Source organism: Lepidochelys olivacea (genome assembly GCF_965140295.1).
Source record: "Lepidochelys olivacea isolate rLepOli2 genome assembly, chromosome: 2".
In the NCBI taxonomy this organism is placed as follows: domain Eukaryota; kingdom Metazoa; phylum Chordata; order Testudines; family Cheloniidae; genus Lepidochelys; species Lepidochelys olivacea.
This window is the reverse complement of record NC_140412.1, coordinates 271,026,983-271,039,853: the sequence shown is the minus strand read 5'-3', so window position 1 is coordinate 271,039,853 and position 12,871 is coordinate 271,026,983. Positions and strand designations below refer to the sequence as shown.

The 12,871-nt window shown below is 61.5% G+C and overlaps 1 protein-coding gene across 13 annotated transcripts in view; it reads left to right on the top strand.

The window, feature by feature from the left end:
- KCNH2 (potassium voltage-gated channel subfamily H member 2) overlaps positions 1–12,871 on the top strand; it is a 105,558-nt gene that overhangs the window by 34,472 nt on the left and 58,215 nt on the right. For 12 of the 13 annotated variants that reach the window (XM_084620856.1, XM_084620860.1, XM_084620857.1 and 9 more), the window contains 2 exons: positions 7,696–7,860; positions 9,410–9,844. In XM_084620856.1, coding sequence (XP_084476982.1) covers positions 7,696–7,860; positions 9,410–9,844 — 600 coding nt within the window. Of the gene's footprint in view, positions 1–7,695; positions 7,861–9,409; positions 9,845–11,485; positions 11,614–12,871 lie in introns of those variants that run through there. The other variant, XM_084620851.1, reaches the window with a different exon arrangement.

Below are 12,871 nucleotides of genomic sequence, written 5' to 3'. Positions count from 1 at the left end.
GGGCCCGGGGCTCTGCCCGAGAGGCTGGCCTGGTGTCCTGGGCCGGGGTGGGGGGGGGTCGGAATCTCATGCGGGGCTTCTCTAGTGCTGCCTGTCTTGGGGGAATGTTGTGAGTGGGTCAGCAGGAGTAGGGGGCCCAGCTCTGTTCGTGGTGTGAGCACGGCAGCATGTGGTCACCCAGGAGGGAGAGGGGTATCTGCAGTGCTGCAACAGTGGGGTGACTTGGGGGTAGCCCAGGCCCCATCTTCGGCTCCAGCCCTTCCCCAGCACGCTCCCTTCCCTGCTCAGCGCACCTGGCTCCGGGCTTTGTGGGGTTCAGTGTGCGGTGGTCACATGGTCACAATGGCTGCTTATCCCACTCACACCTCACAGAGAGATGCCAGCCAGTGCCCTACCTGGAACTGATGCCCCCTGCCCTGGACTGGATTGGAGCTGGATTCCTAGGGGGGTTTCCCATGTCCCATTCCTTTCCTGCCCTCCTCTTGCCCAATCTCTCGGTAGCAGGGTGTGTGGGGTGGCATGCCGTGAGCGCCCTTGCTCTGAGTGCTCACCTCACTCTCCTGGCCCCATGCTCTGAGCCTGCAGGGCAGTTGGGAGCGCAGTGTGCTCAGCAGGGGCCTGTCTGTGACGCATGGCCCTGCTGCGCCCGCGCTTCCCTCGCATACCACCCGGCAACGTTGTGTGTTTTGACTGTAGCATGCGGCGCTTGGCTGGCGGGGGAGCCGCACGCTGCCTTTTCCTGCCAAGCACAGCTTGGAGCAGCACCTTAGCCAGTGGCTTTGGAGCTGCGTGCTGCAGAGAGGCCACCTGCTGGCCCTGGGATGGGGCCAGGCCCAGGCATTGGGCTGAGCCCCGAGCCCTCCCTTGCTACCCGTGCCCAGAGCTCTCTGTAGCCAGAGCACAGCTGCCCGGGAGTCAGGATTCTCCTTCACCTGCTGTGCTACCCCAAGTGGTAGCCATGCTGGGACCTGGGTCAATCGTGGCTGGGCCAACCCCAGGGAGGCACATCTCAGCGCTGGGGGGCAACAGCCCTGTATAAACAGTCCTGGATCTGCACCCTGGCCTTAGCGCCGGGATAGCTGCACCCTGCTCGGCGGGATCTGTGCCCTGGCCCTAGCGCTGGGATTGCCGCGTCCTGGCCCTGGCAGGGGGATTGCCACGTGTGACGAAGCAGGGAGCGGGGTGGATTGACCGGGGAATAGCGTCTAGTTCTGGTGGGACTGTCTGCAGGGGGTGACTCCACTGGAGTGAGGAGACCTGAGCCTGTCACCTGAGCTGGGAGGGGGTTGGACGCAGGTGACACCTTTGCCCAGGGAAACTGGACAAAGCCTGGAGGAGGAGACGGGGAAGGAGGAGTGAGACTGCGGGAGGGGGTTTTTTGGTTTCAGTTTTGGGCTGGGTGGTCGAAGGCAGGGAACCCCAAGACTGGGGTCTAAGCTCCCTGCCCCCCAGAAGGACTTGACTGAGGGGTCTGGTTGTACCCACAAGCTCTGTTCTAGACCGTGTTCCTGTCATCTAATAAACCTTCCGTTTTACTGGCTGGCTGAGAGTCACGGTGAATCCCAGGAAGAGGGGGGCAGGGCCCGGACTCCCCCACATTCTGTGGCAACTGGTGGCAGTGGTGGGATCTACTGCACCCCTTGGGTAGTACTTCCTGCAGTAAGTGACTGGGGAGCAGTAAAACAAAGGGGGATTGACGGGGACCAGGCGTGCTGAAGGCTCAGAGAGGAGTGGTTTCAGGGAGGCGGTTAACCCCTGGGAGCGTGTGGCCAGCGAGAAGGACTTTTGCAGTAACAGGGTTCCCCTGGGGATTGCAGCGAGTGATCCCAGGGGCGGAGGAGTCTGCAGCTTGACCCTGACAAAGAGGTGGTGACCTCAAGAAGGGCTGGCACACTGGGGGTTCTCCCTGGAAGCTGTGGGGAGCGGCGAGCACACAGGCCTGCGAGTGGCCAGCAAGGAGATGTATAGCAAACGCCTTAAGAGCGACCTGGTGGAGCTGTGCAGGCAGAGGGGGTTGCGCATTGGGAGGCTCACCAAAGAGCAGCTGATTGCCCAGCTGGAGGAGGGAGATGGCTCGAATGAACTGATCCCTGTCTCGGAGGGAAGCAGCCTGGCAGATGCAGCGCAGGCACTGGTGTCTGTCCCAGTGGGGAGTGAACAGGAGGCTGCTGAGGGCTTCCTGAGACCCCTTCTACCTATGCCTAGGGGAAGGGCTGGGAGGAGCCCAGCGAATACTGAGGGCATTGTGACCCCTGCGGCCAGCAGGGGATCCTCCTCGCAGAGCTCCCCATCGCTGGAGCTGAGGTGGCTGCAATGGGAGAAGGAGCTAAAACTGGGAGAGTTGGAGCTCAGGCAGCGGGAACTGCAGGAAGAGCAGGAAAAGCAGCGTCAGCATGAGCTGGAGGAGAAGGAGAAACAGAGACAGCATGAGCTGGAATTGGCCAGGCTGAGGAGCAGCGAGCCCCTGGCTGCAGTGAGTGATGGGGGACCCTGGACAGCACAGAGCTTTGATAAGTGCCTCCTGGTCCAGTGTAAGGAGGGGGAAGACATGGATAACTTCCTGGATGCCTTTGAGACGGCCTGCAAGCTGCACCAGGTTGATCCTGCGTACAGGCTCCGGTCTCTCACCCCCTTACTGGACCCCAAGGCCATGGCATTGTACTGCTGACTGGAAGGGCATAGAAAGGAGACTACAAACTATTCACAAAGGCCCTGCTGCATCACACTAATAAACCTTCCGGTTTACTGGCTGGCTGAGAGTCCCGGTGAATCCCAGGAAGAGGGGTGCAGGGCCTGGACTCCCCCACGCTCTGTGACACCGCGCCCCAGCGCTGGTGCTGGGATTGCCACGCCCTGGTCGGCGGGATCCATGCCATGCTGTGTCCATTGCACTGGCCTGGGCTGCTAGTGAGGGCACAAGGCAGAGCAATCCCCATTCTCCTCTGGGGCTTGGGGGGTGGGGGGTTGTGTCCCCAGTTTGGTGCCTGCCCCCACCCCCCCATGCAACTGGGAGGGCCCAGACACCTGGCTGGTCCCTGTGCCGGCCGAGAGGCTCCGAGCAGCCAGGGGTCTGTTGCAGGGGGACGGGGGAGCTGGCGCTGGGCCCATGGTCCTGCAGTCTGAGCGTGTAACACCGTGTGCCTCTGGTGGCACCTGACCAGGATTCCTCACCCAGCATGGCCCGCTAATTGGATCACTGAGTGGGCATGTGACGTGCACGCCACCCCATACCCGGGCCCTGCAGTCAGCAGCCCATGCAGGTGGCCTGGCTCCACAGATCCCCAGGGATGGGGCAGGGTGTTGGCAGAGACCAGCAGCTGTCTATCCCTGTGCTGGGGGCGTGGCACTGGTACGGCCCAGCTGGCTCTGGGACGAATGTGCCTCCTTTGCCATAGTTTAGCCTGAGGCTTTGCCACCAGTTGGGGGGCGAGCCCCAGCTTGCCTGTGAGGTGGGGGAAGCCTGTCATCTGCTGGCTAAAGGCTAGAAGTGCTGCCCTGGCTGCCATTCCTGTGGGCCTGGCAGCAGGCTCTGCGGCAGCCATCTCAGCGCCCTCCTGCCAGTCTGGGCACTAGCCAGTCATGCCCTAAGTGACGTGCTTAACATCCATGGAACCCAGGAGTCCTGGATCTCAGCCCCCCCTGCTCTAACCACCATCCCCCACTGCCACCTGGAGCCGGGCATAGAACCCAGGAGTCCTGGCCCTCAGCCCTAACCACAAGCCCCCACTCCCTTCCCCGGGCCAGGGATAGAACCCAGGAGTGCTGGCTCCCAGCCCTCCTGCTCTAACCACCAGACCCCACTGACCCAGAGCTGGGACAGAACCCAGGAGTCCTGGCTTCCAGCCCCTCCCCTCTCCTGTTTGTAACTTCCAGGCCCTGTGAAGTCCTGCTCTGGGGCTGGGCTTGGGGATGCCAAGGTAATAGAAACAGTGAACCATGTCGGGCAGGGTGTGGGGTACCAGGCGTGGCTGGGGGCACTGTGCGGAGGAATGTGTGTGTGTGAGGGCAGCCTGGGGAATTCTGGGCAAGTCTCCCTTGCCTGCCTTCTGCGTCCCAAGCAGCCTTGGAGGGGGTGTCCGAGGTGCCACCATGCCCCCGAGTGGCCGTGGGAGGGGCCCAGGAGGGGCGTGGCACTGGGGGCAGAGAGCAGCGTCTCCTCCCTGACATTGTGGGACAGATCAACTTTTTGGGCAGGAGCAAGGCTCCCAGGCTGCGGCCCGATGGGGGTGGACAGACACGCCCAGGGCCCTGGCACAGCCTGTTGTCACGGGGTGCCAGGCTGGGTGCTCCGGAACCAACTCTGACTGAAGTCAGGCAGGACCCCAGTGCACCGTGACTCCCCTTCTCAGCTTCGGCACTTCCTGGGTCCAGCCTTGGAGAGCTCAGTCCCCTGAGCTCCCTGCAGCGCGTCCCCCTGGATGGGACCCCTGGGGAGCCTCACATGGCCCCAAAGGGCCCGGCCCCCCACTCCACAGCTAGCAGTGGCTCCCAGCCAGCGTGTGACACAGATGGGTTATTAGTTGTGGGGAACCCAGCGTAGAACAGAGCTTGTCAGCACAGGAAACCGGCAATTCCAGCCAAGTTCATCTTGGTGGGGGGGATCCAGAGCCCTGGACTCTTCTCCCCCGCCCCACCCCCTGAGTCCCAGACGAGACTGACCCCTTCTGGCTGCCCACCCTCAGTTGTGTCCAGGTGCCCCTGTTCCAGCCTTTGTGTCTTTCCCAGACGAACAGGTCCCCTGGCCTGCATCTCTCTCTGTTTTCCATTACCTCCGGCTGATTCTTGCAGAGGATGGGCCTCGGCCATCAGTTGCCAGCATACAGAGTGTTGCAGTCATACCTGCCCTCTCGGGGTTTCTGCAATGATCACACACCCTTATCCCCCTCCCTAGACACTTGAATAACACATAGGGGAAACTGAGGCACACAGTATTCAGGCAAAACATTAAGAACATTCCCACTTTGTGTCACATGCCCAGGGCCCCTGGGGATGGACAGACGCATGCAGGGCTCCTGAGGATGGATGGACAGATGCATGCAGGGCTCCTGGGGACAGACGGATGCGCACAGGCCCCCTGGGGTGGTTCAGCCCCGTTCCCATGATCTTTGCTTCTGGCTGTAGCCAGCCATATGGCCTCTGTCATGCCAGGCACAGTCCCCTCTGGCCAGGCAGGGCCCCCTCCAGCCAGACGCAGCCCCGCCCACCACTGCATGGCTGCGGTTGTGACCTTGGTTTGAGGTCTGGGGGGCAGTGAGGCTGTGCTGTGGGGCCATGGGAGCCCAGGCCTGGGGCAGTGACAGAGCAGAGGAGGAGCAGAGGGTGTCGGGCTCCCTTCCCCGTTAGCAGGGCGCTGGGCCTGGGCCAGCCGCAGAGGGGAGACCATGCCCGTGGGGCTCCTGCTGGCCAGAGGTGACAGCACCAGCATGCTGAGCAGCCGCCCTGCCAGCGGTGGGAGAGCTGAGAGTGCCCGGGGTGCCCTGCAGGCCGGGAGGGACTGTGCCTTGGCATGGCAGGAGGTCCCATCTGCCCAGCTGGGATATGTAACCAACCTCCCACGCTCACTGGCCTCCATTGGGGGTGGGGAGAAGCTGGCGCCATCTGAGAGTGTGGAGGGCTCGGTGGGGGGCCGGGCCAGCCTGAGGCCAGCACTGGTAGTGGGCAGCTGCTGTGTGTGCCCCCCAGGGATGCCACAAGGCTCAGAGGGGATCAGAGCGGATTAGGATTTCCCGCTGCACTAAAGCGTGGATGGGGAGGAAGCAAATCTGCCAGCGCAAGGAGGGGCCACGTGTCTGTGGCTAATCCCAGCCCCCTAGCCCCTGCTGGGCCCCCCTGCCCCAGCCTGTGGCTAATCCCCATGCCCAGCCCCCCAGTCCTGCCAGGGCCCCTGGCCCCTGCATGCCCCATCCTGCAGCTAATTTCAGCCCCTCAGCCCCTGCTGGGACCCCTGGTCCCTGCATGGCCCATCCTGCGGCTAATCCAAGCCCCTACAGGGACCCCGCGGCCCCAGCCTGCGGATAATCCCCATGACCAGCCCCCAGCCCCTACAGGGAGCCCTAGCCCCGGCCTGCCCCAGCCTGTGGCTAATTCCTGCACCCAGTCCCTGCTGGGACTCCCAGCCATGGCCTGCCCATGCTCCCTGGTGTGGAGCCCCCTGCTCCATGTGGACACCCATCTCCTTTTGCCCCAGGCACTCCCTCTGGGGCAGTGGGGGACGGGAGCATGCCAAGCCGTCTCTCCAGCCTGCACCACGTGGCTGGCTGGGCTGGGATTCCCCGGTGGGCGGGAGCTGCCGAGCCAGCTGGTGCATTGTGTGCCGAGGCTCCCTGCCAGCCATACCCTTGCTGCCAGGCCAGGCGTGAGACGGGGGAACCCGCCCACTCCTTTGGGTGTCCGGCAGAGGGATTGGGCTGGGTGGCCGTAAGCTGTAGGAGCCTCCTGCCCTGCCCGCTGTGTGCCAGGGGCTGTGCTCTGCAGCCACATCTGGGGCGAGGGAGCCTTCCCTGGCCCCTGCACTTTGGCAAGCTGGCAGGCAGGGGAGGGTGACCTGGCTGGGCCGGTCGGGGGCCCCCTGCAGCCTGTGGTGACGTGTCCCTCTGGCAGAGCACAGCTGCAGCTGCCCCAGGTGGCCTGTGCCCTGCCCTGCCCCCCAGTCTGCCCGCTGTGCACCTGCCCCAAACTGCCCTGCCCTGTCCTGCCTACCCGCTGTGCTCCCTCTTGGGGGCACTGGCTCCCGTCTGGCCCTGGGTCATGAGCAGATGTTGAGTTCCCTCGCCTGTGTGAATGGGCTGGGATCTCTCCCTGGCCCTGGCTGTGCCAGTGGGGTGTGCGGAGCCCAGGGCTGCCCAGGGCTGGCTGGGCGAGGGGTGAGATGCTCCCTCGTCCCTGGAGAGCTCGCAGCTGGAGGAGCCTCGTCTGCCCGGATTAACACAGTGGCTGTGAAAGTGCCTTGCGTGGCTTAAAAGCCCATCCAGGGCCCCCACCCTGTCTGGTGCCCAACTGTGAGCAGGCCCTGCCCCCAGCACAGCCTGCCTGGGGCACCTGCTGGGCCCCCTACCCAGGGAGACAGTCCCGGCTGAGCCATCTCCAGGGGGCTGCCTGGAAATCTGCCCAAAGCCCCCCTCCTGGTCCCCGAGGACAGCCCTCCATTGCACCCTCTGGCCTTTCGGGGCCTGGGGCTGAGGGCAAGCAGGTGGGGGCTGTGAGAGCCCCATAGACAGGGGCTGCCCCCCTTCCCGGGGTCAGAGGCCTGTGTGTGCAGCCCCCGCAGTCACCCGGCCTTTTTCTGCCACTTACAGGGCCCCGTCCAGCCTGCTCCCCCAGCCCCTCCCCTCCCACGGCCCCATCTAGCCCCTCCCACCCACGGCCCATTCAGCCTGCTCCCCCAGCCCCTCCCCCCCTCAGCCCCGTCCAGCCTGCTCCCCCAGCCCCTCCTCACCCATGGCCCCGTCCAGCCTGCTCCCCCAGTCGTTCTCCCCCACGGGATCTCTGGGGTTCATGACACCGCCCCTCGCCCGGCTCTGTTGGCTGGTTTGGGGCTGGTGTCCGAGTGGCCAGGTCCATGGTGCTGGCAGGGTTCTCCTGCGGGAGGCTGCCTGGGGCGCCAGAGCCGGGGGGCAGGCAAGCGAAGGCTCTCAGCGGGGAGCCGGGCTGTGCCGCTGGCAGGGGCTGGGACTGACCCTCTCGGTGCCCCCGCAGGCAGCTGCTTCCTGTGCCTGGTGGACGTGGTGCCCGTGAAGAACGAGAATGGGGCTGTGATCATGTTCATCCTCAACTTCGAGCTGGTGCTGGAGAAGGAGCTGCTGGGCTCCCCGGCCAAGGACACCAACCACTGGGTGACCCCTACCAACTGGTTCCCTGCAGGTAGGCCCCATCAGCGCTCCGTGGACAGGGAGGGAGAGACTCCGTCTCCTCGTCCCCCCTGGGGGGGGCTGAGGCTACCACGCCAATGGGTGCGGTCCCACGGGGCACTGCCCGAGGCCTGGCACACTCCTGACACTCAGAGCTGGGCACGTGCAGCCTGTGGACCCAGCAGTTCACTGTCCCACAGAACGGGCCCCCCTTGCTGTGCCCCAAGCCGAGCCTGTCCTGGAGCTGGCTCCTCTCCAGCTCTTCACTCCAGCTCCAGCCAGGCCTTCAGTGGCTGGGAAGAGCAGAGCCCAGGGATGGGAGCTGCCCTGCTTGCAGTCTGAGCCCAGGGCTCTGGGGCAGGCTGGCTGTGGGGCTGTCCAACCCTCGCCTGCTCCCCACCTGGGCACAGGATTCTGGGGATGCCCTAGGGCTGGGCATGGCCATGGTGCTGTCTGACCCACGTGGGGCCTCTGTCCTGGACTCCCAGGCCCTGGGCTCTCTCGGCTCTGTACGGCCTCTGGGAGGAACCCGCGTCAGTGTGACAGCCCTTCTCGGGGTCCACTCTCCGGGGTCAGGCCCTCTGGCCCCGCCACCTCCTGGAACCGCACCTCTCTGAGCCTCCAGCAGCCTGACTCTGCCGTGGGCCACTCAGAGAACCCACCCCCAGAGGGAGCAATGCCCCCGCCCCAATCTCCCCACCCCCGAGGGAGCAGTGCCCCCACCCAATCTCCCCACCCCCGAGGGAGTTATGCCCCCTAGCCCTGATCTCCCGCTCCAGAGGGAGCTATGTCCCCCTGCCACAATCTCCCCCCCCCAGGGAGTGATCCCTCCCCCCATAATCTCCCCCCCAGAGGGAGCGATGCCCCCAGAGCTCCCCCTCCGAGGGACTGATGGCCCCCCTCAGAGGGAGCAATGCCCCCCCGATCTCCCCCCCAGGGAGCGATGCCCCCCCCCGATCTCTCCACCCCAGAGGGAGCGATGTCCCCCACTATCTCCCCCCCACCCCCGCATCCCTAGCCGGCAGCGACTCTCGGCCAGCCTCACACCGGAGGTTTATGGAGCGTCTGGACCCAGCCCGGGCCGTTCTCAGGGCTCTCGGCCTGGCCAGTCTCACCGCGTCCAGCTGGGTCTGTCCCCGTCCCCATGGGCCCATGCTGCTCCCTGTCCCAGCCCAGCCCCCTCCATCCAGCTGATCCTGTATCCCCTCCCCCCTTTGTCTTCAGTCCCAGGGCCCCTGGAGCCCCCTGTATCTTCTGTCCTTTGTCCTGTCCCCCTCCCCGGAACCAGCTGATCAGGTCACTCGGCCCCTCTCTTCTCAGCCTTTTGTCCTCCCACTGGCCAGAACCGGCTGCTCCCTGTCACCAGTTGCTGGGTCCCCCATCTCCAGGCCATTGTCCGGGGTCCTGGCTGCTCTTTGAGGTCACACCTGGTCCCCTGCAACAGCAAACCCCCCTCCGACCCCCTCTTTACCCACACAGCACACAGGGAAACTGAGGCACACATGGTATTTATGCAAAGTGCTAAGAACCGCTCCCACCCCGTCACCTCCTCTCCTCGACAGGGCGCAGCAAGTCCTTCAAACTGAAGCTGCTGGCGCTCACGGCCAGCAAGCAGTCGCTGTCCCAGGGGGGCCCCGATGCCGTTATCGTGGACTTCTCCAAGCCCAGCAGTGAGTCAGGTGCCCCAGACGATGTCACCTCCTCCCTGGATAACAGCTGCCGGGACTCCCAGCTGGAGGAGCGCAAGGCCCTGGTGGAGCTGGAGGAAGGGAGGGGCCCGCTGGGCGAGGCAAGCCTGGAGCCCCCCGTCACCCACTCGTCACCCCGTGCCAACAGGGACCGCCTCCACCTGGACGCCTCCTTCTCCAACTGCAGCCTGTCGCGCAGCCGGTCCCGGGAGAGCTGCCACAGTGTGCGGCGCGCCTCCTCCGTCGACGACATCGAGGCCATGAAGGGCGAGGGTGACAGGCGGGGGCAAAACCGCCACGGCAGCACAGGTACTGGGACCGGCCCGCGCTGGGCAGGGCCAGGGCACCGCCACCCAGCACCGGTGGCAGTAGTTTCTTTCAGGTAGTTGAAAGCAGCTATCAGATCCCCCCTCATTCTTCTCTTCTGCCGACTAAACAATCCCAGTTCCCTCAGCCTCTCCTCATAACTCATGTGTTCCAGACCCCTAATCATCTGCGTTACCTAGGGAGGTGGTAGAATCTCCTTCCTTAGAAGTTTTTAAGGTCAGGCTTGACAAAGCCCTGGCTGGGATGATTTAGTTGGGGATTGGTCCTGCTTTGAGCAGGGGAATGGGACTAGATGACCTCCTGAGGTCCCTTCCAACCCGGATATTCTATGTTTCTATGATTCTATGATAATCATTTTTGTTGCCCTCCACTGGACTCTCTCCAATTTTTCCACATCCTTCTTGTAGTGTGGGCCCAAAACTGGACACAGTACTCCAAATGAGGCCTCACCAATGTTGAATAGAGGGGAACGATCACGTCCCTCGATCTGCTGGCAATCCCCCTACTTATACAGCCCAAAATGCCATTGGCCTTCTTGGCAACAAGGGCACACTGTTGACTCATATCCAGCTTCTCGTCCACTGTCACCCCTAGGTCCTTTTCCGCAGAACTGCTGCCAAGCCATTCGGTCCCTAGTCTGTAGCGGTGCATGGGATTCTTCCGTCCTAAGTGCAGGACTCTGCACTTGTCCTTGTTGAACCTCATCAGATTTCTTTTGGCCCAATCCTCTAATTTGTCTAGGGCCCTCTGTATCCTATCCCTACCCTCCAGCGTATCTATCTCTCTTCCCAGTTTAGTGTCATCTGCAAACTTGCTGAGGGTGCAATCCACACCATCCTCCAGATCATTTATGAAGATATTGAACAAAACCGGCCCCAGGACCAACCTCTGGGGCACTCCACTTGATACTGGCTGCCAACTAGATATGGAGCCATTGATCACTACCCGTTGAGCCCTGTGACGAAGTGGGAATGTTCTTAATGTTTTCTCTGAATACTCTGTGGGTGCCTCAGTGTCCCCTATGCAGTTCTTAAGTATCTAGGTTTCAGAGTAACAGCCGTGTTAGTCTGTATTCGCAAAAAGAAGAGGAGGACTTGTGGCACCTTAGAGACTAACCAATTTATTTGAGCATAAGCTTTCGTGAGCTACAGCTCACTTCATTGGATGCTACAGCTCACGAAAGCTTATGCTCAAATAAATTGGTTAGTCTCTAAGGTGCCACAAGTCCTCCTTTTCTTTTTAAGTATCTAGGTGGTGGGATAAGGGTGTGTGATTGTTGCAGAGCCTTAGAGGGCAGGTGTGTGCAGGGGTCTGGACACAGAGAATGGCCAACACCCTGTTTCCTGGCAACTGATGGCCTGGGCCCCTCCTCTGCAAGGTGCCAACTGAAGGGGTTGGAGAACAAAGAGATCAGGTGGCCTCCTGGCCCCGGAAAGAGACAGAGGTGAGAGGAGGGGCTGGAGAGTTTCAGTTTGGAGCTGGGTGGGGAAATGGAGGGAGTCTTAGATGCGGCTTTGGCCTCCCTGCCCCCCAAGACGGACCTGACTGACGGTCCTGTTCTCTGCATCTACAGGCTCTGTGTTAGACCATGTTCCTGTCGTCTAAAAAACCTTCTATTTTACTGGCTGGCTGAGAGTCACGTCTGACTGCGGAATTTGGGTGCAGGACCCTCTGGCCCCCCCAGGACCCTGCCTGGGCAGACTCGCTGTGGGCAGTGCATGGTGTGAGAAGGGGATGCTGAATGCTCCGAGGTCAGCCCCAGGAAGGTGGAAGCCGTGTGAGCTTCTTGCCCTGAAGACAGTCTGTTCCCAGAGCTGGCTCCCCCAGAGTCCTGACTGGCTTCGTATGGAGTAGTTCCAGAGCATCCCCCTGGTGGCTCCGTGACAAGCCTGACAATCTAGCCAACTTTCTATCCACCTTTAGTCCATTCATCCAGCCCATACTTCTTTAACTTGCTGGGAAGAATACTGTGGGAGACTGTGTCAAAAGCTTTGCTAAAGTCAAGGAATAACACGTCCACTGCTTTCCCTTCATCCACAGAACCAGTTATCTCATCATAGAAGGCAATTAGATTAGTCAGGCATGACTTGCCCTTGGTGAATCCATGCTGACTGTTCCTGATCACTTTCCTCTCCTCTAAGTGCTTCACAATTGATTCTTTGAGACCTGCTCCATGATTTTTCCAGGGACTGAGGTGAGGCTGACTGGCCTGTAGTTCCCCAGATCCTCCTTCTTCCCTTTTTGAAAGATGGGCACTCCATTAGCCTTTTTCCAGTCGTTCGGGACTTCCCCCGATCGCCATGAGTTTTCAAAGATAATAGCCAACGGCTCTACAATCACATCCGCCAACTCCTTTAGCACTCTCGGATGCAACGCATCCGGCCCCATGGACTTGTGCACGTCCAGCTTTTCTAAGTAGTCCTGAACCACTTCTTTCTCCACAGAGGGCTGGTCACATCCTCCCCGTGCTGTGCTGCCCAGTGCAGTAGTCTGGGAACTGACCTTGTTCGTGAAGACAGAGGCAAAAAAAGCATTGAGTACATTAGCTTTTTCCACATCCTCTGTCACTAGGTTGCCTCCCTCATTCAGTAAGGGGCCCACACTTTCCTTGACTTTCTTCTTGTTGCCAACATATCTGAAGAAACCCTTCTTGTTACTCTTGACATCTCTTGTGAGCTGCAACTCTGTCGTGGAGTCCCCGGTCGATGCTCTGGACCTGCTCCCTTCGAAGCCAGGCAGGACTCTGGGGAGGTATTGTTTCTTGACTTTAGCAAAGTTTTTGACACAGTCTCCCACAGTATTCTTATCAGCAAGTTAAGGAAGTATGGGCTGGATGAATGCACTATAAGGTGGGTAGAAAGCTGGCTAGATTGTCGGGCTCAACGGGTAGTGATCAATGGCTCCATGTCTAGTTGGCAGCCGGTATCAAGTGGAGTGCCCCAAGGGTCGGTCCTGGGGCCGGTTTTGTTCAATATCTTCATAAATGATCTGGAGGATGGTGTGGATTGC